The sequence below is a fragment of the Taeniopygia guttata genome, chromosome 5, assembly GCF_048771995.1.
Source record: "Taeniopygia guttata chromosome 5, bTaeGut7.mat, whole genome shotgun sequence".
Taxonomy (NCBI): domain Eukaryota; kingdom Metazoa; phylum Chordata; class Aves; order Passeriformes; family Estrildidae; genus Taeniopygia; species Taeniopygia guttata.
Genome location: NC_133030.1, coordinates 17,244,667 through 17,267,870, shown reverse-complemented (window position 1 = coordinate 17,267,870; position 23,204 = coordinate 17,244,667). Strand labels below are relative to the sequence as shown.

Below are 23,204 nucleotides of genomic sequence, written 5' to 3'. Positions count from 1 at the left end.
ATATCTTTAATGTAAATTTTCAACATAACTTATCAGACGAGTCAGGGATGAAGACAGAACCAAGAAGAAACAGACTTTCCTTGGTGGTGAATTTTATCTTTCTGTAAACAGTAATGATGCAGCTTCTGTCATGTTTACTACTTAATAAATTAGGTTGCTGTTCATAAAGAAATTCAGTAGTAGTTTCTGAGTTAAAAAGCAGTGACCCCCTAGTTGGTTTCCTGCAGAGTGAAGAACATAAGTACAGAAGTTGTGTTTGCCACGTAAGTATGAGAGGTCCCCTTCCTCTTAAACACTTCTTCCCATACTGCTGCAGTGGAAAAGAAAGCTAATTATTCAGTTTCCATCATCATCATGCTGCAGTGGCAACCAAAAAAGATTGTTTCTTAGCCAACACCTTTCTCCTGAAGCTCTGTTCTTTGGATAGACAGGTTTTTACCCTCCAGCACAAGCTGCCTCTTGTTCATGTGCACTCTGAAGTAGCTCATTCAGGTTTGACGTGCCTTTTCAGCTCCTGGACTTGGCTGCAATCAGGATGTCTTATGATGTGTGTATTTAACAAGGTCTTGACCACATTTGTGAACTACGATGCCAAGGGCTGTGTCCTGTGTGTGCAGCTGAGGTGCATGTTAAAACCCTTTTCAGCAGTGGACTGAGATCCATCTCAATAGTGTACTTTTATCTACTGTTCTTTCATCAACAGCAGTTCTCCCTAGCAGTTAGATGGGAATTAGAGGCAGAGATTTCAGAAGGCAGTTGCATTTGGACATCTGAAGATGCAGAAGCCATAAATGGACTTATGAATCTGGTCTGAAATGCTGGTAATCTTGATGGATGTGAGGCATTGCATGCCTCATACTTTGTTGTGCTTCCACTCTGTGGTCCATTCCTGCAAATTCTCACCACAAATGAAGATGTGGACAGGTTCAGACGGAAATGTACCTCAATACACCTAAAACAATTAGGGACAGCACACACCTGCTGTGTTGTGTTGGCTGTTGCACCTCGAGACTTGGCAGAACAGGTGAGGCCCCTTTTGCCCTCCTGTCTTGTATGTCTGGAAGGTAAAATCCACAATCCACCATTAATGAAATTTGTATTTCCTAGTGAAGAGGCAGCACTATCCAACCCAGAAGCATAATTCCCACAGAGACAGTGTGGCAGATGTACATAAATGTCTAATAACTGTATGAGTACTGTCTTTTCATTGCTGGGGTGCATTTTCTTTCTGTTATAAAAACAGTTTTGTTGAAGAACAAGTCTTCCTTTCAGAAATAAATTGTTATATTAAGTCTGCCAATGGAGTGGTGCCAATTCCTTGAGCATTAGCACCCATGTACAAGTTCCTTTTAAAATGTTAACTTCATTAGGAAATACAGCCAGGATGTGAGGTTCTGAAGGGCTGTTTTTTGTTTTGCTTTTCTCTGAAGGCTTTAAGTATGAATCAGTCGAGTTACAGAGCTGCTAATGCCTCACCCACAGCAGGATTTGATGGGATCGTGGCATGTTTGTTACTGTAAGGCTTTGTTGACTTGCTTATTATTGCTACAGTGCCTTTTAGTATTTCAGCTAAGACTAGTACTCTAAGCACTTGTTTTTCTGGGAGTTTATATAGGTGTTTTTTTATTCTTCTGCCTGTTATGTACCCATTTAAGAAGTCAGGAAAAAAAAAGAGATACAGGGGGTTAAAATGGGCACTGCCAGAGTTACAGAAGCCTTTTACCTCTTGAGTGAAGGAAGATGTTTCCCTATATATATTATTCCATAATACAATGTGCAGTGCTGTGCCTTGCATTTTTGGCAGCTTTTTTTGGTGGCACTGTTTAAGGAAAGAATACAGGATGAATGGATCCCTGGCATGATCCAGAAAGTGCTTTTCCCTGAACAGCAAGGATGAGTTTAAGTTTATGGTTCTGTTTTGAAATTTCAACTTGTTTTCACAAGCCATATGGCTGCTACAGATGTCAGAGACCTCTTAATTCTTCTGCCACAGGCTTTTTTTTCCTAGCAAGTGTAGCCTTGTGCCAAAGCAGAAGTACTCATGGAACTTGAATCCCCTTCTCTGTGCAGGAAATGAAGAAGGTATCACAGGGATGCTACATTTCACTGTCAGTCAAACCATGAGCAGGGGAGAGGCTCTGCTCATTCCTGCAGGCAGTGATCCTTGCCAGCTCTCTTAAGACCTTTACATTCACCTTGACACAAGAAAGTTTCACTCATGACCTCATCTGCAATTGAAAGAATCCTGGGCCTGTTAGGGCAAACAGTACAAGAACATAGGATTGCAAGATGATGTGTGAATGTTAATTGAAGTATTGCTTAAAGCTGGCATGGTTAAATCAGCACAAAACCCAAGGTGGACATTTGTTAGAATCTCATCTTCTGGGATTTGTAGGAGAACATTTTTGAGTGGACTTTAGTTAATGTTAGACCTTATTCAAGACATGTATGTATGGATTCAGCCAGTTCTGCATTATTGTAGCTCTTTCACCTTCTGCCTTCTGTTGTGACAGTGAAAATTCCACTTGATAACCATGTCAGCTCAGCAGAGCTGGAGTCCTGGGCTCCCAGGTCCACAGGCCAGGTCTCTCTCTACCTTACTCAGTGAAAATAATTGAAAGTAAGAGTGGTCTATTGTCCTTCATATAGGGCAGTTGTATGAAGGAGAATGTGACCCCTACAGTTGTATAGGTGTTACTAGACAACACTGGAATTCCAGGAGTTGAACTTCTAGGCTGTGGAGAGGCACAGATCCCCATGGTTACAGAGAAGAGCCTTAATTTTGACATCTTTGTTCCAGAAGATGCAGTCAAGTGGCCTTCACATCGATGTATTATAGTCAGGGGTTTGTTTCCAACCAGAAATGACCTTGTAAAATCTCAGGCTGTTAGCAAGTATGAAACAAAAAAAATGTTGTTTACCTGCTACATAAGGCAGCACCTTTGGTCAGTTTAAAAAAAAAAAAAGTTCTGAAATATGAAATATTATGACTTATAAAAACCAGCTGAAATCTGAGCGTGAAATCTGCATTCCTTGGCTCCTTGCACTCCTTGGTCTGGTTGTCTTCCCAATGCTGTTTTAGTTTTGCACTGTGCATATTTTATCTTGAGATTTGGGGAGGAGTATGCAAGACAGGAAATCATCGGAACTTGAAAAACAGTAAATATGTTCAGTAATCCTTCTTAGAGACAGAGGTGCATTATTTAATGAAGATAAATGAAAATTAGAACTTAAACTATGTTTATTGAAAATGGAAGGTTAGAGACTTTAGGAGCAAACAATAATAAACTAGCAGAAAGATATTTTTGAAGCTTTAGATCTCAGCCACAGGTGCATGTCTCTCTGCAAAGGTAACAAAAATAGTTTCTGACACAAAGACTGTGTTCCTGCTAAATTTCAAATTCCTGTTCCAAAAGACAGAACATAAACATCCCACAAAAATAGCAGGAAAAATTGGCAATCATTAACAAGTGTTTTCCTCTCAATTCTTGAATCTAGTGTGATATGAAGCAGTTTAGAAGCTTGAAACTTTTCAACTTTAAGGACTGAAAGGTGGACTTCCCATGATATCTAGCATTAAAAAAAAAAAAAAAGAAAAAAAAAAGCAGCATTAAAAGATGAATTGTTACTATGGTCAGACCCTCACCTAATACATTTGCCTGATTAGAGCTGTAGCTAGTTAATGGCTGCTTATCTGACTTAGAGTTACAAGTGTGAGAAATTTAGAGAAACATTTGTGAAGAGGAACGTTTTGTAGAAACCTGACCTCAACCAACCATGTAAGGGCCAATGGTGTGGCCTTTCCCTGGGACACAGGAGTCTGGTTTAGGCTTACAGTGATGTACACAAGGCAATTTTGGGGCATTTCTCATGTCCAAAGATGTAAGTCAGTAATACTTACACCCAATGATTCTGATCTTTAACTCCTTCTCACTTGTAAATGAATTTGTATCTACACAGACTCTATTCAAAATAGTGTTACTGAGGGAATAGCCACAGCAGTGGTTATTTCCACTGAACAGAACAGCATTGCAACATTATTAAATAGCTCTTGAGTATGAATTCATTCAAGAAGTAGGTTATTGGAATAAAGTCTATTTTATTAGTGCCTTAGGACACTCAACCAAAACCCAGGGTCCCTGAGCACTATTCAGACATATAATATGAAACAGTCTCTACCTCTGAAATCTATAATCAGATTAGACAAAGCAGACAAATAAAGGAAATAGAGAAATGGAGACAGAAAGGTGTAAAATGGGTTCTCTGCCATCATGTAGCTGGGAAGTGTGTAGCTAGGCAATAGCACAGGTAGCTTTTTTTAAAAAGTAAAAATGAAAAAGTGCAGCAATGTAAATGAGAATTTGTTAACAACAAAGCCCAGAATCTGCACCTCCGGAAAGAAAGGGAAAATAATTTATCCACCCACACTCACTTTTTCCTGATGAAGGTAGGTGAATAAAGCTGCACTAACAGAGTGTGACGCTCACAATCCTGAGCTGCGCTTGCTGAGGCGGAACTGCGAGGTACCCATCGTCTGCAGGAAAACAAGAGCCCTGCAGCCCCCGCGGTGCTTGCGGGGTCGCATCCCATTCATCCATCCCCTGCACGTGTCCTTTTCATGTGAAGGTTGCTCCCGTCCAGCTGCTATGGAGTCCGTGGATGAAGCTGAAGGACGGCAAGGAGAGCTGAGCAGGAAGGAGCAGTCCCTGAAAGCCTCCCAGAAAACAGCAGTGCTCGGTTGGCCTCCCCCATGGAATGGATTGATACCCGGAGACAACATCTATCTGTTTGTCCTCTCGCAGATACTGGTAAGGCAGCTTGCATGGCTTTGGAATGCTGGGACCCTTCTTCTGGCTGTGCTGGCTTGGGAGGCTTCCTCACTCACTGTCGATGTAGCATGGGAATAGGTGCAGTCCTCATTTCTGCAGCCACCTCTCATGGCTTTGCCTTGAGAGCAGCTCCTGCCTTTTGACGTCCCAGATCCCATCCCGCTCTGTAAATGCCTCCTTTGCCAAATGACCAACATCTCACTAAATCCATTTTCTGTAGTGGATATGTACGGAGGTAAAGACCCATGTTGTTAACTAGTGGAGCAGGAAGTGTATTCTTTAAAGCTGTGGTGTGGGATGAGGTTATACCTCTCTGCGAGTGTGTTAAATATAAAGTCATTGCTGTTGTAGTTTATGTTAACTGTTGCATGTGCAGCACCCTTGGGTGGTTCAAATGAAACGTTTCCACGTGTGTATGTTTGTGTGTGTGTATTTATAGCGATGCCTATGTGAAACATGGCTATTTGTGAGAGCTTTGAGAGAGGCCTTAAGAGTCTTTCAATAACATCCTAAATTCATGGAATTACTGGTTTTGATCTAAAAGTAGTATTCTTGAAAGTTTAGAAGCCAGAGGAACCTGTTGCTCTTTCAGTGTTGCTCCACTTGGTGTTTCTGGCCAGCCCTTTTGCTGGTGAGGGTCGGAGGGAGCCTTTGTAACTCAGTAATGCACATCTAGTTAATAGTGGCTGAGCTTGGAGCCTTCAGTCTTTTTATTCCTGGTAAGCTACAGCCTAGAAAATACCTGGCTTCTTAAAGCACAAGTGATAATCAACATTAAATCAATGCTAACTAAATTAGTTAATTATGCAGTCTTGAAATGAAAATGAATGTGTGTATAATGAGAGATGCTAATTACGTCTTTCCTGATTGATTGCACAGCTTCTCTGCATCATGCTGTGGTACAGCACTTATGGGACTATCCCAGCAGCTCAGAATGCCTTCGACCTGCTCTCTTACTTGCTCACCCCATTTAAACAGGTTTTTTCAGACCGAGGGGAGGTAAGTCCCTGTGCTCCTCTATGGTTATACAGTTAATGTCAGTAGCTGCCTTGGGTGGTACTTTTAACAGCTCTTCTGATAAGTATAATATGTGTGTATTTCATGTGTACGTCCTGAAATGGTAGAAGAGTTTGCTGAAAGCCGATGAATATTTTATCTTTCAGATATTGGGCAGAATTTTTTGACTTTGATGTTAGGTCAGCACAGCAGATTTTTCATTATGTGCAAATTATTGCAAATGAAACAAAGCAATAAGAAGTCATCTCCTTAAGGTTAAGCCCACAGTAAAGAGAGAGCTGGAACTTCATTTCTTAAGATGAATAGAAGCTTAAATTCTGGAAGAATGGATCAACCCATATAAAAGGTGCAAATCACACCATAGTCTCAAAAATTTTTTTTTTGGTTGAATGTTTAGAACATATCTGTGTGCAGGAAATGTATTTCAAGTGTACTAGGTGCACAGATTCAATTATATCTACAGAGCTACCCCAGTAAAATTGCCTAGCTTCTCACCATGACATGATGACATGTATACCAGAATGATTCATCTGATAAATTACTGGTAATTATACCCAGTGCAGATTTTTCTTGTGTGGACAGAACCTTAATTAAGTGGTGAACAGCTACTTTCAAAAATCTGATGAAATATATTTGCTTTCAGAATGCTTAGATCCATTGTACATAATCTTTGAGGCAGAGGCTTTTCAGTGCTAATAGAAAATCAGATTCAGTGCCTCTTGTGATTGAAGTACAGGGGAGACTTTCCTGTTTTCTCAGTGTTTATGAGCTGCATGTCACCTACTCTTTTGGGTTTTTTTGAAAGAAGCACTTTTTCTTTTGAAGTTGGCTTTATTATGCACAGAGCTCTTCACAGACTGTTGCCTGTGTCTTATTTGCAGGGACTCAATCATTAACAAATTGTTGTTCCTTACAGAAAAGCACTGATTTGTATAATTTTGACTTGCAATAATTGCCCTTCACAGAGGAAAGTGATTCCTAGAATGCACCACAAGAACACCCGAAGTACGACTCTGTACAGATGTTGATGCATACGCTTGAGGACTGTTTATTATAGCACTATTTGTGCAGATTTACACTTGAAAACAGTATAGGCAAAGAAATCTTCTGATGTTAAAATAAGCAAATGGAAGCTCTTAACTCCAAATTTCTCATTAGCTGTACTAGTAGGAGAAAAAGAGAATAAAATTGCTTGCTCACTGAAGCCCATTAGAACTGAATTTTGCACCTACTACAGAGAACAGGCTGAACTATAGACTACTATAAAATGACTAAGACATCAGAAACAGTTCCATTGCCAGTGGTGAGAGTTAATCTTATGGTGTTTCACTGAATGTGTAGAAAGCACAGAAAACTCCTCTGTGGCTGGATTCTATTTAAGGATCCCCAAACCCAGGAACAATACTAAACTTAGTTTAAAGCCATTTCTGCAGTATAAAAACCACCCTGACTTGTAGCGATGAAGTACTGGTCCAGTATGCAAAATTGAATTGTGGATTCAGATCTCAAATTTGGCAATGTGTGAGGATTGGAAGCAGAACTCCTGTTTTCCTTCACAGTGAAATCTGGGGTTTAGACCTTCTGAGATGCTGGAGCTTAGAGATGGTTTAAGTTTCAATCTTCTCCAAAGCCTGGATTTTTTTTTTTTTTTTTTTTTTTTTTTTTTTTTTTTTTTTTTTTTTTTGGTGCTGATGGCAGTTTTTCCACAGGTGAGTATGATATCAGTAAATCCTCATGGGAAATAATACATGCTTGGCCAAGAACGTGCATGCAGACACTGTACTGTGGCCCTAAATTCTTCATAAATCACTGTCTATTCTGTCGTTCCACAGAGCCTGACTACAGTTGGGAGTGTTGTGGTATCATACATCCTGCTGTCTTTGGCTTCTCTAGGACTGCTATTTGTAGGATCTTTGGTAAGTTACGATGCAGCACAAACTGTATTCATGCCCTTTTTCAGGGAGTTTTTATAAAATTTATAAGATTTTATAAGATTTTATTTAACAAAAGTTGATGTTATGCCCAAGTTAATTGTAAAGCATCATTTTGGGGGCTGTTTCTGTATAATTATATGCTTGCTTTATGTAGAGGAATTAGCCTTACTCAATTTCTTGGTGAATTGGGGATTGCACTGAAGTAGAATGGTATATAAAAATGGTTTTTATTTTTTCCACCCACAGATGGGCAAACTATTTCCACTGAAGTAGAAGGGATGTGTCCATTAACAGGACCATCATCCATTGATTTCAATGGCAGAAGGAGCTGTTCCAGAGTGCCACTGTTCTTCTGAAGTCCTGTTAGATGTAGGCCAAGGCCCCAGCTGCAGAGCAAGATTAAGGGGCATGACTACAATTAATCTAGTTAGCTGTCAGCTAGTGGGGAGCAGCAGTGTGTTGTGTTTCTCCATGGATTGTTTAACTGGCACAAAGTTGCGTTCTAGATGGAAGAGCTGAGGAGAACTCTGTGTTGTCAGGGAGCTCCAGCTGAATGTGGCTTTTCAAACACCTCTATGCTGTTCTCTTAGAATGGGAATGCAGCTACTGAACATGCACACAGAGCATCACCTCCTGTCCTTCCAGAGCTGCATCCCAGGTAGCTCAGGAAGTCAAAGCTGTGCTGTGTACATGCAGTTTGAGTGATGGACAGCATAATGAAGTACATCCCAGAATCATGGGACTGTAGGTGGGCAGAGACTGCTAGTCTAACATCCTGCTTGGAGCCAGGCTGTTGCCAACACTTGGTAAAGTCAGTCATGAAATTTTCCACTCAGGTTTTGAAAACATTCAGGGGAGGAAGGTTTATCATCTCTCTGTATGCCTGTGCCACAACCATGTGGCACTTTTGGGCAAGAGATGTTTCCTCGTGTCTCATCTGAATTTCACAAATGTAAATGTCTAGGCTGAATTTCTGCAGGCTTGTGGCCATTGTTCCTTGTGGTATCAGCTGATACTACCAAGAAATATCTGGCTGCATCTCTGGAGCTGCCCTTCAAGTAGTTGCAGAACACCCCAACCTCCTCTTTGCCAGGCTGAACAAGCCCAATTCCCTCCACCTTTTTCTTGCACTCTAGACCTTGACCTCCTTTGAAACCATCTGCTGGGACCACTCCATTTTTTCCATATCTGTCTTAAACTAGGGGAACTAAATTAGTAGACAGTATTCAAGGTGCAGCTCCCTCAGTGCCAAGGAGAGGGGAATGCCTCCTTTGATTTGCTGGCCACATTCCCTGCTAGGAAATAATGTCATATTATATGCTATGCTTAAGTTCACTCAGAGGCAGCACTGTGGCAAAATCTTCTGTTTAATGTGTCAAGAAAATGGACTTTCTAAAAACTATTCACAAGGCAAAGAAATTATAGTTAATGCCTACATTATTCTGATCATTGATGAGTTTTATGCAATTTTCTGGGTTTTTGATGTTGCTGTACCTCATCCAGATTAATTTTGTCCTCAAAAATAAACTTGTGGTAATTCTGTAATTGCAAATATTAAAAAAAAAGATACCTAAGAATTGTCAAGAACTGTATGAGTTCCAGATAAATTATAAATTTGCAAATTTGCAGTAAAATGTTCTGGACTGAAAATCTGAATAGCAGGGATTTTTTTGTTGGGGTTTTTTTGGGTTTTTTTTGGGTTTTTTTTTTTTTTTTCGCATATTCAGCTATTTCTCAGTGCATGAAATCATTTATTGCTGACCCATTCTTAGCACAGAAGATAGAGTTAAGTGAAAGCTCTCTATGGCCAAAAAGTCTGATCTCTCTTTGGACAATTTTGCATGTGAACTCCTTACAAGTGAACATGAATACCACTACAGATTAAAGTAGACTTGGTCCATTTTTGTGTTGGTTAAAATTTGTGTATAGAAAAACATTTTCTAACAGTTCCCATGTTGGCGAGTTTGCACTGGTTTGTATTTCTGTGGTCTGTGCTAAGGCTTTTCTAGCTAGAGTAGAGGCACACATGTCACTCTGCATCACCCTGCTCTCTGGATAAATTGCTGGGCTGCAGAGTGTAAGAAGTGCCCTGTGAGTTCTGACCTGTGGTCCATCTTGCCCAGGCTGTTGTTTCCTAGATGGACATTAGGAAGGAGAGACTGTTTAGAGAGAGCACACTAGCCTTGTCCCCTCCTGTCTACCTGTCACCTTCCTCTCAGATGTCTGAGGTCATTCTGTTTTGCAATGTACAGATTTGAAAATATCTGCCTTTATCAGTATTTGCAGAAAAAGTTATAACATAGTCACTGGCAGAACATTGAAAATAGCAATTGAACCAGGCAGGGTTTCTACAATCCCAGCCTGGTGGATAACAGTTTATTGCATGAAAACAATTTTCTTTATTTTTCCCCTTTGTCTCAGCTGAGTTAATTGATTTTGAGCCATGTGCTCCCTAGAAGAGACGTTGAAGAAATCTTTTCCTTTAAGGAGTGCCTTTATGACCAAGCCCTTCTTTCCCAATTTTGAAATTGACACCGTCATACATGACATTGACATGTACTTTAGTAGCCTAGGAAGAGAAATCTGACCTTTTTTAGTGGCAGTTTTAAAAAATCGACTGGTCCTTTAAAAGCCATGTAAGAAAAGGACAAGAAGTGCCTTTTACTGTGGAAACTAAGACCTGTTCTTAGTCTCAAAAGGATACATGACAATTCAGTATAGTTTGTATGGCATTAGCCTGAGTGATACTACTCCTAGTTCTATGCTAGATGGATGAAGTTGGCCTAAGGTTCCAGATCGTGGAATTCAGAGGTGGGCTTGAAATTTTTAACTGAAATCTGTGTGGAGCATTTGAAGTCTACCAATATGATTTGCAAGTCATCTAGCCTATCACAGCATCTGTGCAAACTGATATGATGTGGAAATTTTTTAGATTAATGTAATTTCAAAACTTTTGTTAATTTGTAATATAAACTTTCATATTGCAGTTGTTTCCTAAAACTTCACAGGATTCTTTATTTTATGTTTATACCATGTTCAAACCAGATAATTAGATTATAACACAATCTGTGTCCTGGACAATAACAGATATGGGCATTTTGAGCCCCAGGATCAGGTACATCAAAATTGAGGCCTCTTCAAAAAAATGATGGGTTTATGCATAAATCTGGGGTACAGTGCCTGGTTATTAAAGATGTTCAGCTCAATCATATTAACTTAAGATAGCTATATGCAAATTTCAGATGGAAACCCATTAAATCAAGAGAGATATGATTTGCAGAATGCTACACTGGGTTTTATTTTGTAAACAAGCCTGGGAAGGGTAAGAAACTGAACAAAAGGACAGTGATATCACGTTGGCTTGCATATGATGGTCACAAGCACATTCCACTTCCACTGTATCCCTGAGTTAAGCCTGGCTAGCTCAGTGGAAACCTCTGTGGCTGAAAGCAGGTTTGAATGGGTAGATGTGAATCCTTGCAACACACACCACAAAGCTGCTCCTGCATGGAACATTCCTGTTCTCTTCAGTACTCCCCAATTCTAATACTGGGCTGCTGCCCTAAAGACCCATGCACTAGGCTGTATGGAAGGGCTGGCTACAAGCTGAATCTTGTTTAAATGTTTGTTTCCTCCAGTTTTGGCACCTCCTCAGAGCCCCACCAGACCCTCCCTTCCCGCTGCAAGAGGACAGACGCCAGTCTGTGAGCCGGCAGCCTTCCTTCACGTACTCAGAGTGGACAGAGGACAAAAATGAAGATGACTTCCTAGATCTGGATCCTGTACCAGAGACTCCAGTCTTTGACTGCGTAATGGACATTAAAGCAGAGACAGACCCAGCTACTCTGACGGTTAAATCCGTGGGCTTGCAGGAAAGGTAGGGTAGATGTAACTCATAGGGAAAAGTCTGCTCCCAGATTTTGTGGGTTTAGGAGTTCTGATCCTGGTAGGAAGCTTTATTGTATTTGTGAATATCACTTTCAAATGTGGTTGTGAAGTCAAGCACCTGCTTTACTTCCTGTCCTGTTTTCAGTCCAGTCATAAATACAGCACGTTAGTTAAACAGCACACAGTTTCTGGATAGCTGTCAACAAGTGCTATTCTAAAGCATCATTTCTTTCTATTGAATACATCTATTTGTGTTTGATCAGTCTCTCACCATTCATCAAGACAGCAGATGCATTGCATGAAATCCCCTATAGAGCAGTAAAAGCTTTTACCTTTGAAAGAGGAGGGTCTCATTGATATTTTTTTTCCCCTGTCATACTGGAGGACTAGTCTTTTCTCCAAAAGCAAATTACAGAAAAAGGGATAGTCTTTAGCATTCCTTATATAAATTAGTTCATCCATAAGTAAACAAATTATGCAAATGAACCCAGTAATGAAACTTTGGGGTGAGCTGGTGTTCACTGCCTGAACCTTAAGGGCAGCTTGAAAAGAGGAGATTCTTGGGCAAGTGAGGAGCTTCTCAGAGAAGTTCACAGCTGGGAACGGGCAGTTTCAAGATTAAAGGAAAATATTTTTCTGTTTTGTGTCCTTTCAGTTGTCTTAGTGAAATAGAACAAAGGTCTTGATGATAGAATTCCTGTGAATAAATTCTGCTAAAGTGATGATGTTACCAATAAGAATGAAGTTACTGAGGGGCCCAGCATAGCAAAAGATCTTCTTTCTTTATTTCTCAGTTTTCAAGCTTAATTAGAGTGCTAACCATAGTTAATTCTCATCTGTAAAGCTTAAAACAAAGGACAGAACTTAGATTTTAAGAACACAGTGCTGATTTTCTGAAGCTCCTCAGGACACAGTAAAAAGGAGTGTTACAGAAGAGACTTTCAATTCGCACTCTTGCGGGTTTAGAATGTTTTTTTTTGCTTTATGGTTTATTATAACATTGTCCTAAAATGTTATATCATTTATTGTTTTATTCTACCTTTATATGAGATCACAGTAACCTCTGGGACTTGTCCCTGAAGCTGCTGCTCTGTTGATTTTTCATTATAGGCAAGATTGGACTTGAAATATGTGAGTCATTTGTGTTCTTCGCTATCCCTATTTCATTCCATTTCTGTCACTTTAAAGAGATGACATTTCTCCTCAGGTGACTGCTAGTCTACGTGAAAGACACTCACTGTATCAAGAGAACTGGGGAGTATTGCTTGGAGAATAATCAGTTGGTTAAAGTAATGGATTACCGTGAAAAACCTGTCAAATAACTAGAAGTGGGGCAATGAAAGCAGTTGCTTGAAGTTCTCAAACTAGGTACAATGTGAACACTTAAGATGGAAACTTATTTTCAACATATATGTGTCCTGGAGAAGACAGACATAATTTCAGGTTTGAGCTGTGCCCTGATAAACTTCATTTACATTACACATTGGTCACTTTTCCTTTGTTTGGTGTTGTGTTAAACCTTTGCCTCTTTGGCATCTGTTCTGCTTTTCTCTTCCTTCCCTCTCAATTTTTAGCCACCTATGCAATTAAAGGGGTGGTCAGCAGCTAATGTTGCTGAAGAAGAAATAATCATCTAATTTCCTCATGCTAAAGAACTATTAATGTAGGTAGCCTCTTCTACCTTGAAAGAACCAAAAGCAATCCTTGTCAAATGCATCTGTTTTGGGGGAGAAATGTGGTAGCTGTCTAATAGCACACAGGAGGGCGAGGTGAAACCCTTTGAAAGGTATCACTAAAGATTCCATGTCTGCCACTAGTGGCATTTCCCCATGGCTGTGATCATAGCAGGAGGCTGGCTGCAAATTCTTTTGGACAAAATCCTGAGTCCAGGAAAGGGTTGTGATCCAAGTGATGGCTTCTGTCCTCTCTGTGAGTTGGTCATGCCTGCGTGCCTACATGGTTTTTAATAGCTCCTGCACATACCCTCTAACTAAATTTTTTGAGTTGAGAGTCATCAAAAATAGGTTCACTGTGTAAATGTATAGAACCTTTACCTAGTAATCATCATATTGTGTGGCTTTATTATTATGTAAAAGATATTTAAATATAGATTTGCTGACAGCTTTTGAATCTTACTTTTGTCTGTCATATGTGAGACTAACAGAAGCTCAGAAGTGCTTTAAAACTTTATTCCTAATAGGCATTTTGACTTCCTTGGTTTGTTGTGTGGCTAACGAACAAAAAATTTTACACTTAACAGTATCTGTTTATAATGTGACTGTTAAAGTGTTGGGACCTTCATTTTACCCTTGTTATGATGTACAGTTGTGGAAAGAGCATTTTTCAGATAGAAAAATTATTCACTGCAGTTGGTAGGCTTTTTATGTCTCTTCTAAAGTTGAACTGGTAGTTTACCCCAGTAATGTTTCAGTGTACAAAATCATATTCTGATCTTGTCCACACAAGAAGCATCACCCATTTTCTTACAGGTAGTGACCAATATGTCCCCACCAGAACCAGCTGGGTGATTTCCTGAAGTTGTTCATGTGTCATTGCTGGCAGTGATGAGTCTGTTGTGAGCATATTTCAACTGCTCTGTTTTGCAGGAGAGGTTCAAATGTTTCACTCACACTGGATATGTGCACCCCAGGCTGCTCTGAGCAAGGCTTTGGCTATGTCATGTCCCCACGGGAGCAGTCAGCCCGAGAATACCTCCAGACGGCATCAAACATCCTGACTGAAGAGGAGCTGCACAAGAAGGCACTGGATCCTTTCATACTCCAGGCAGAGTTCTTTGTGAGTGTCTGGCCTCCCTCTTCTAGGAGCATCCAAAAAATGGGATGTTGCCTCTCCATAGGAGGCCTTGGTATTATTTTCTGCCAGTCTAAAAGTAGAACATGCAAACTCCACTTCTGTCGGTGAAGCATTTCATGCAATTCCCAAATTTAGCATTCCTTTAAATTACAATGTCTGAAAGCTTTCAGTACTATTGTCACTTAAAAACTAGAGAATTGATTCTGGCAAAACCAACAACAGCATCAAGAAGTCTTTGTTTCACAAGATTTTGTTTTGGGTTGGTTTTTTTTTGCTGATGCATATTACCATTTTAACAACAGCAACAATCACTAGAATTCAGAAGAAAAGCTACATTTGCTATAAGAATAACTTCTTGAAAGATACCTGGAGTTGCCTTAGGGATGAAATTAGTCCTAATCCACCCTCTTTGCTGTTGAATGCTTAATGTGGAGCTACTTTCCAAATCTAAATGTTCTCTGGTTACCTGAAACAGTGTGGCTCTGTCATTTATGAGGAGGTATAGAAAGTATGCATTTCTGGGGCTTTTCTCTGCACAAAAATAATTTACTAGTTGTAAACTACTCAAATTAATACTGCCATGTCAAATATTCTCTTAAGCAAGAAATCTCAGCAGAGCAGGAGGAAGATCATGTTTTGCACCATTACAGCCCTTTCAGCCTGTCCTCTTTGTGACCTCTAAGTGTTTGAAAGGGAAAGACCACTCTGATTATCACTTGCTGTCCTCCCTCCTTGTGCAGTTTCAGGGGTTTTTTTCCCTTTATGAGAACAGGGGGATACTCTGGGCTTCTATTTTAAAATAGAACACAAGATATCTGTGATCCTTAATTCCTTTAGTGCTGTACAAGTTGAAGGAAAGCAGCATTTGTGCAAGGAAAGTCTTGATTCTTTTAAAGTATTTATTGCTCTTTGAGGGAAGGAATGTTCACTTGGTGTCTGGACTGACTGCTGGACTAGTCCACATACAGTTTCACCAGTTTTTGAGCTACTCTGTAGCTTTCAAGCAAAGAAAATAATGTTAGATGTAGGAAAAAATACACTTCATTGTCTGAGAGATTTTGAACTAGGCTTCCTGGTGTTATAGAATCATCCAGCAGCAAAGCCATCCCAAGCTATTTTAATTCTTTAATGAAAACTGAAAGAGCACAAAATGCTGTGCAATCAAAACATAATTTCTGTAATTAAAAATGTAAACCAGTTCTTTTTTTATGAAAGAGTTACCACCAGCTAGCTCTTCATCGTCTCTTTTCACTCTGTCTAACCTACTTGGTTTTCAAAGTCCAGATCCCAGACAAAGCAAGCAATTGTTTCATTTTGCAAGAAAAGTCAGGGAGGACAATAATAGGGCTAAATCCTGAAATTCATGCAAGATTTAGAGTTTTTACTGAGACGGCACTCCTGTTGATTTCACTAAGAATTGGCTTGTGCAGTGAATGACTTAAGACCCAAAAACAGCCCATGGAGCTTGGCTCAGGAAGAGTTTGGGTTGACTAAATACCAAGAAACAATTGAGAAAAATATGAAGATTTTGTTCCTATGCAGTTCTCAAAATTGCTAGGAAATTACTTCAACAAAACATTTTTGTCCTTATTTGCCTCTGGTTAGATACAACAGTGTGTTCAGTACTTTGTCAGAGATGGAGTGCAGATAGTCTTCTAAGGTCCAGAACTGACCTCATGTTGTTCCAGGGCAGGTTTAGATTGGATATTAGGAAAAAATTATTCACTGAAAGAACAAAGCACTGCAACAGGCTGCCTGAAGAAGTGGTAGAATCACCATTCATTAAAGTGTTTGTAAACATGTGGATGTGGCACTTTAAGGACATGGCTTAGCAGTAAACATGGAGCTGCTAGGTGAAAGGTTGGACTCATGATCTTAGAGGACATTTTTAGCCTTAATAATTCTATTTTTCTGTAGTCCATAGCTCTGCTCATCTTAAATGTTTCCCTTACTTGCCTCACTAAACCCTGATTCCTGTTCCCAGTCTGTCCTGTAGTGGTCTCTCAAAACCAGTGTGCAGCAGCTGGGATGACCAGCTCTGCCTCCCAGTTCCTGTTAGCCTCCCATATCTCTCCTGAACCTGGTTAACACATCCCTTCTCTTCGCCTGCCTTCCTACTCCAGCTGCTGGAAGGTTCCTGCTTGTTCCCACCTGGCATTAGCCCCTTATTGCAGGGGATGAGCAGTGGGGAAGAGGAAGCCCCTCCATCTCCATGTGTTCTTTGCATCAGCAAAGACAGAGAGCACAGGCAATCCCCGAATACCTCTTTGCTGTCCTTTTCTGTGGAGCTTGGCAGCACGATGAGCAAAGCAGTGACGCTCCCACAGCCCCATGGAGTTGGGTCAGCACACCAGCCTGTCATCATGTGTGTCATACTTTGTTGCTGGTGCAAGTCCCCAGCAAATTATTAACTTCCACCCTCAGAGAGGAAGCGATGTGAGTCAGAAAGGATGGTCCATCCTCTTGGAGCAGTGTCTTGCGTTCCACCTCTTGCATCGCTCTGTGCCTACACTTGCAATTCAGTTCTAATAATATTAGGAGTGAATATGTCATGCGTGTTACTCAATGAATTAGTCACTAGGAGCGTTTTCACATGAAGGATTTCAGAAAAGAAAGCCAGTGACAGAAAAAGGAAACATCAATCATACTTTGGTGGTAAGTTGCTAGTGGTACTGTACAATATGTCCCAGCTGACTTCATCACTTTGCCTCCCTCGCAGGCAGGACATAATGGGCTTGAGGTTTTTATACCTTCTGTGAATCTAATAATACAGTGACTGTCTCTTATGTTTTCGTGGGGTTTTTTTGTTTTTCTTTTTTTTTAACAGGAAATTCCAATGAACTTTGTTGATCCAAAGGAATATGATATTCCAGGCTTAGTGCGAAAGAATCGCTACAAAACAATTCTCCCAAGTAAGTTTCTGCTTTTTAAGTCACTGAAGCTGAGTCGTTTATTCTGCATGCTGGAGGGCTTTGCATTTTCCTTTCCATAGTGTGGGAAATGTACTGTCACCACAATGTATTGTCCAAAGGCCATGTTTATGGAGCAGCAGCACGGCTTCAAAGCAAAAATCAGATTTCCAAAGAGGTACAGAGCATGAAGAACCAAAATGCTGCTGATCCTCAGAAAAATGTAGGGTTTTTAGTTATTAGCATTGCATCATTTGGTGCTGCTTAAAAGTTTCACCCAAGAACTTGGTTTATTAAGATGTTACTTAGTGATTTCTTTGATGAAATTTCTTTTGAAAGACCAAATTCTAGCAGTGTTATTTTCCTGACAGATGTTTTTTCAAGTGCAGACTGAGAATATTGGGAACTGGCCTGATGGCATTAAGATGACACAGAAAAGTATTTTTCTTTTATATTTACACTCGTTTTACTTGTAGTCAGGGGTAGGAGTTTTGGGAAACATTTTGGTACCAATTTTTACAAGCGTCATAATTTTCCGCTCTCTCATACTTTAAGATACTTTGAAAAGTGATACAATTGAATGTCATGCCTTTTTTTCCCCCCTCTAAGCTGTTGTTGGAAGATGGCACCATTACTACAGTAGTCTTTTGCAAAATCCAAAAGGTTCAATGTCAGGTTAACAAATATAAGTGCAGTAAAGTAAAAAATGTCCTCAGCTATACCTAACAGTCAATGAATCCAGATTGAAAATGGTTTTAAAAAAGATTATTTTAGCATCTTCAAACTCAAGCAACTGCAGCCTGATGTGTGAAACTCTTTTGATGACTTCGTACTCTGCCTCAGACCAGAAGTGCAAAAGCATTTAACAGCCTTTCACTATTGCTGTGCTAATGGTTGAGATGATTCGTTCAAGTATTAATTTTCTGATTTTACTGCAATGGGAAGATTGTAAAAGTGGATATTGATTTCAGATGCCCGAGGTGCCAGTGATCTGTATATTCTGAATTTAGTATCGCTTCATCTCAGCCATATGGGTGTCTGCCAGCAGCCACTGTTGTCACTCTGAGCTCATCATCTCAGATAACTGCTTTTCCCCAACCATCCCTCTAAAGGTTAACAACTTTATTCTGGCCTTATTATGATCTGAGCATTTTTTTTCCTTGAATGAACTTTTAGCAACTTTGTCCCTGACTGTGGCCATAGGATGGCTTGATATTGCTGAGGAAAGGAGAGGGCTGACTCCTCACTCTTATCCCACTGCCTCCATTTCACAGGGCTTGGTGCTGGCAGTAGAAAGGGATAGAAAAGACACCTAAACATTCTCTTTATGCTTCAAAGCCAAAGATCCCAGGAAACATGAATCTGGTCTGTCCAAGGACAGCATTTCATGCTGACTCCATGTTTGCAGCACTTAAAATTACTGTGTACTTTGTCCTTAATAGGATATTGGGTAACGCACAATTTTTGCATAAATTTAATTTTATTCTACTTTCTAAGGCAGCTGAAGATTTTTATGAAAAAGGCACCTGTGGTTCATTTTTAATATTATCTTGGTCATATACACTGTTGCTGTTTGCTGAGGCCTCTGTCAGGAGGATGTTTCTTGTCAATGGTAACAAACTGGGTAGCACTAGTCAAAGTGGATGAATGTGGGCCTGTGTCAGGTCCCGTTAAAATCAGTGAAACAGCCATTGACTTCAGTAGGAATTGGACTGAACTTCTTAAGTGGAATAATGTTTTCTTTTGTCATCTTATTAGAACAAGAGTAAGGCTTCATAAACAGCCTCAAGGAAGGAGACTCGAGTACTGAAGAGCCTTAAAATGCAAGAGACTATTAATACTCTTTAATTTCTCTATAACCATTATATTTGTTAATAGCACCTCTTGGAGTGTGCTTCATTGCAAGATGAAACTGGGAAAGAGTTATTGTCATCTGGCTTGCCTGGATGCAAGAAATGCATGTTTATGTTTTGGTAGAAAAGCTCTTTCCTATCATTTCACAAACAATATTCTAATGTCTTTGAAGCCAGAATGAGTCTGTTGACCTAACAGATTGAGGAATAATTTCCCGTAGCACAAAACTGCTTTTCCGGAGTCTTGCTGAGACACTGACTCAGGACCAATTAAGGCAGGCTTCAGAGACTGGGTGAAACTGTCAGAAGGCTGCAAATTACCCCAACTATCCTTTCCCTTTTTTAAAGGTCTTAACAAGGGGATTTTCTAAGGCCACTCACATCTGCTGTGATGGCCATGAATGCATGTAAATGTCTTGCTCTACTAAGTAATCTTGTGTGTCTGCTTCCTCCGATAAACTATTCCTTATCTCCTTACACCTTTCAGATCCTCACAGCAGAGTGTGCCTTACCTCAGCTGATCAGGACGACCCCCTCAGCTCTTACATCAATGCTAACTACATCAGGGTAAGAGCTCCACAGCCCAGTATGTCTGCCCAGCCTCTATCAGCCACTGTTAATGTAAACAGAATTGCAACACACACTGGCTTTTAAAGGCATCCTAGCTGGTCTGATTGCTCTTCTCTCCTGCTTACATTAGCTGAAACCCAAATCTCAAAGTGTGCCTGTACATAGTCAGACCAGACAGAAACATACTTCTGCAGTTCTTGATGCAAAATTCCTTGTCAACTAGCCTAACCACTGGATAATCAGCACTGATAATAACCTAAGGCACTGGATAATCAGCCTGAATAAGGCTCATGACTTAGCCAGAGTCACCTCGAGGCTGTTGGACACTCTTTGCTGGAATTACATGAGTCTGTAGTGTGCCTTTGCTCCATGTACACGTGTGCAGGAGAGAGATGGAGAGGAGAGCTGGTGCCCCGGAGTCAGCATTTCATCCAGGATAGCTCTCTGGTTTTTTAAGATCGAACCTTCAAGCTTATGGTGGACATCCCTGTTAAAACTGATCTCTTGTTCTTTTGTTGGCAGGGCTATGGAGGAGAGGAAAAGGTATATATTGCTACTCAGGGACCAATAGTTAATACTGTCACTGACTTCTGGAGAATGGTGTGGCAGGAGCGTTCTCCCATCATTGTCATGATTACCAACATAGAAGAGATGAATGAGGTAATGCTGATACATCCCAGTCTATATTTTTATCTGTATTCCAGCAGCTATTTTCAGCATAGACACTAAGCCAGCAAACAGAAGTTAGTTCAGTGGCCTGTGCAATCAGAGCCAGCATTAAATTCTTCAGGCTCAGAGAAGATGCGAGCTTCTCTTTTATTTCAGTTTACTGTAAGTCCTGTTTTGCTGTCTGACTTGTTCTGCTGTTGGGTTTGCCATTTTCCTCTCCCAGTTGACCTAAAACCCCTTCTAACCCAGCTTTATTTGCAGGCAGCCTTTGAAGGAGTCAAAAGCAATAGTACCCCATTAACTGCTAAAGCTGAATATCTTTCATCAGTAGAGTTATTGCAGCTTTATCTTGCATTTATTAGGATTTGATGTCTACATACACATTTTATTGAGGAAGTACCTGATTTCTGTATGATAATCAACAACTAGAACTGACTTGGATATTGAGGACCTTCCCCTGAACGTGTCTAGGGAATGCTTATGAAATACTGAAATTAAAATGCTGAAATTCTCTATTTGCTGCCTACTTCCATAATTTAAACTGTAGTGATGTTTGTGCTAATCCACCTAAAGTGAATTTTTTTTTGCAGTTGATAATACTGCAGCCCTCCAGCTGTTCATTACTTACCTGGTGAAATCTTTCCCCCGTAGCAGAGTTCCAAGAACTTTGTGCCTGGGCTTCAGCTCACAGACAGGTAGCTGAGCTCACATCTGCCTTTGCTGGCAGTGTAAGATGTGACAAAATGGTCCGGGCATGTGTTGGGCTCTGCATCCTCCCCCACCACTAAGCAGCAAGGCTGGGTGGAGATACCCAAGTGTTGTTTCTTAAGCTGCAGCATCATTGTATGTCAGGCTTGTCCTTGAGAACAGATTAGTAATTTAGGTTAGAGATTTTTGTTTGTAGAAGAAGCTTTAGATGCTTAGAATACAAAGAATATGGGCATACATCCATCATACAGAGTTGTAATGGCTTATCTGCTAGCTGGAAGCTTAGTGCCCATAATCATGCACGTGCACAAACCTTTAGCTTTTCATAGATACAAAGTAAATAAATTTAACCTTCAACTTCATTGAAAAAAAGACATGACACAGAATTATGATGTTTTGCAAGTTAAAAACAGTTATTACAGCTGGCTCATTGGAAACATCTTTTCAAGGATTGCTGATGTAGAACAGAGTATGTTGCTGATCTGAATGCTGTTTTCACTCATGTTTTAAACTTGCTCCTGCCTGTATCTGAGCAGCAGCACTGAAGCAATAACTTGCTCATTAATCAAAGTTGTCATTTTCTGGCACATGCAACATTAAAATGTCATGACATAGTCAGTGCACCAGAATCTTTTGCGGACTTTGAGGTTTCAAGAAGATGCAGAGGAAATGCTGGTCCTGAATGACATATCTGACATGTTCTTCCACTGTAGTTTTCATGAAAAGATTGTATAACAGGAAAGCAAAATAACCTTTATGTCTGGGTTGCCTCTTACATGCACTGACCAAGTATTTCACCTCTCTTATCAGTCTTGGGAAGCAGAGCACTGCAGTGCTGATGCACTACAGAACTGGAGCTTGCTGCAGGCTGTAGATCACTACAGAGCTGCTGAGTCTTTCCTGATATTTTTTGTGTCAAAAATGAATTGGTGTCAGCAATCTCAGCCATAAATATGGGGTCCTTTTACGTAAATGTCTTCTATACTCCCTCCATTTATCTGCAACACTTATATTAATAGATGAATAACAGGACTCAAATTACATAGATTCAAACCCAAAAGTTTTGTTCAGCAACGATGCTCATAAGAGAGACTTTGTGTTCTTCCTCAGTGCAATGGGTTCACTAATGTGAGAATTAAAAGCTCTGCACCTCAACCCTCTGTCACTTCTGATATGAATTGACAGACAGCCCCCAAAAATGAGTGGGCAATCTTACTCCACTCCGTTAAGCAGAGCAATGTCTGTGCTATTGATAGCTGATAGTGCTCTTGACAATTTTTGCAGTGGATTCTGTATTTTCTGAGTAGAGGAAGAAAAAACACAATCTGCATAAATAACTTCACAGAGACACAGTGGGCCACACTCCCAGTGGGTTATTAACTGATGTACTGTGCAGATGGAACAACACTGATTCTCCCACACAAAAATTTTGTCTCAGTAACTTTGCAAGGCACTTTTCTGTTGTTATTCTTTCTCCTCAAGCAGAATTACGTTTGGTGGGGGAGAGGAAAATGATTCAACTTGTTTCCTTCAAGATTGTGTACAGCTGTGTAAAAGAGGAATCTTACAAGCATCATTTTTACTGGGATTTGTTGAATAGCAGATACCTGCTCCCCTCTCATAATGAAATAGCTTCTTGCATTATCACAATAGAGCCTTTTTCTCAGACTCTGATTCATGTCATTCCTTGTCCATGAACTAACTTGTGCGCTATATTGAAATGCCTATCTCTGCCTTTGAATATTGATTAATTTAGAGAAACTGAATACAAAACCACAGTCTTTTTTAGCCCTCCTTCCAGGATCAGAGCACCTACAAATTTGCACTGACTCATCTCTATTGTATCAGTATCACAAAATAGACCTGCAAATGGACTATAGTTTCTCTGTTTCAAAGTGTCAGGTTGTGCTGGCTGCATCACTTACTGTTTTTTGGCAAAATCAAATGTAGTAGTCCAATCTCTCTCATAGCTACTGCTGCCTTTTAATTCCCCATCTTTGAAAGATTCTCACT

At 40.2% G+C, this 23,204-nt stretch overlaps 1 protein-coding gene across 6 annotated transcripts in view; it reads left to right on the top strand.

Moving 5' to 3' along the window:
* The window catches only part of PTPN5 (protein tyrosine phosphatase non-receptor type 5), a 77,892-nt gene that overhangs the window by 40,015 nt on the left and 14,673 nt on the right, over positions 1 to 23,204 (top strand). For all 6 annotated transcript variants that reach the window (XM_030273885.4, XM_072929716.1, XM_072929717.1 and 3 more), the window contains exons 3-10: positions 4,627 to 4,808; positions 5,709 to 5,828; positions 7,679 to 7,762; positions 11,419 to 11,657; positions 14,275 to 14,464; positions 17,310 to 17,394; positions 19,732 to 19,811; positions 20,337 to 20,474. In XM_030273885.4, the coding sequence (XP_030129745.3) occupies positions 4,627 to 4,808; positions 5,709 to 5,828; positions 7,679 to 7,762; positions 11,419 to 11,657; positions 14,275 to 14,464; positions 17,310 to 17,394; positions 19,732 to 19,811; positions 20,337 to 20,474 (1,118 nt within the window). The remainder of the gene's footprint in view (positions 1 to 4,626; positions 4,809 to 5,708; positions 5,829 to 7,678; positions 7,763 to 11,418; positions 11,658 to 14,274; positions 14,465 to 17,309; positions 17,395 to 19,731; positions 19,812 to 20,336; positions 20,475 to 23,204) is intronic.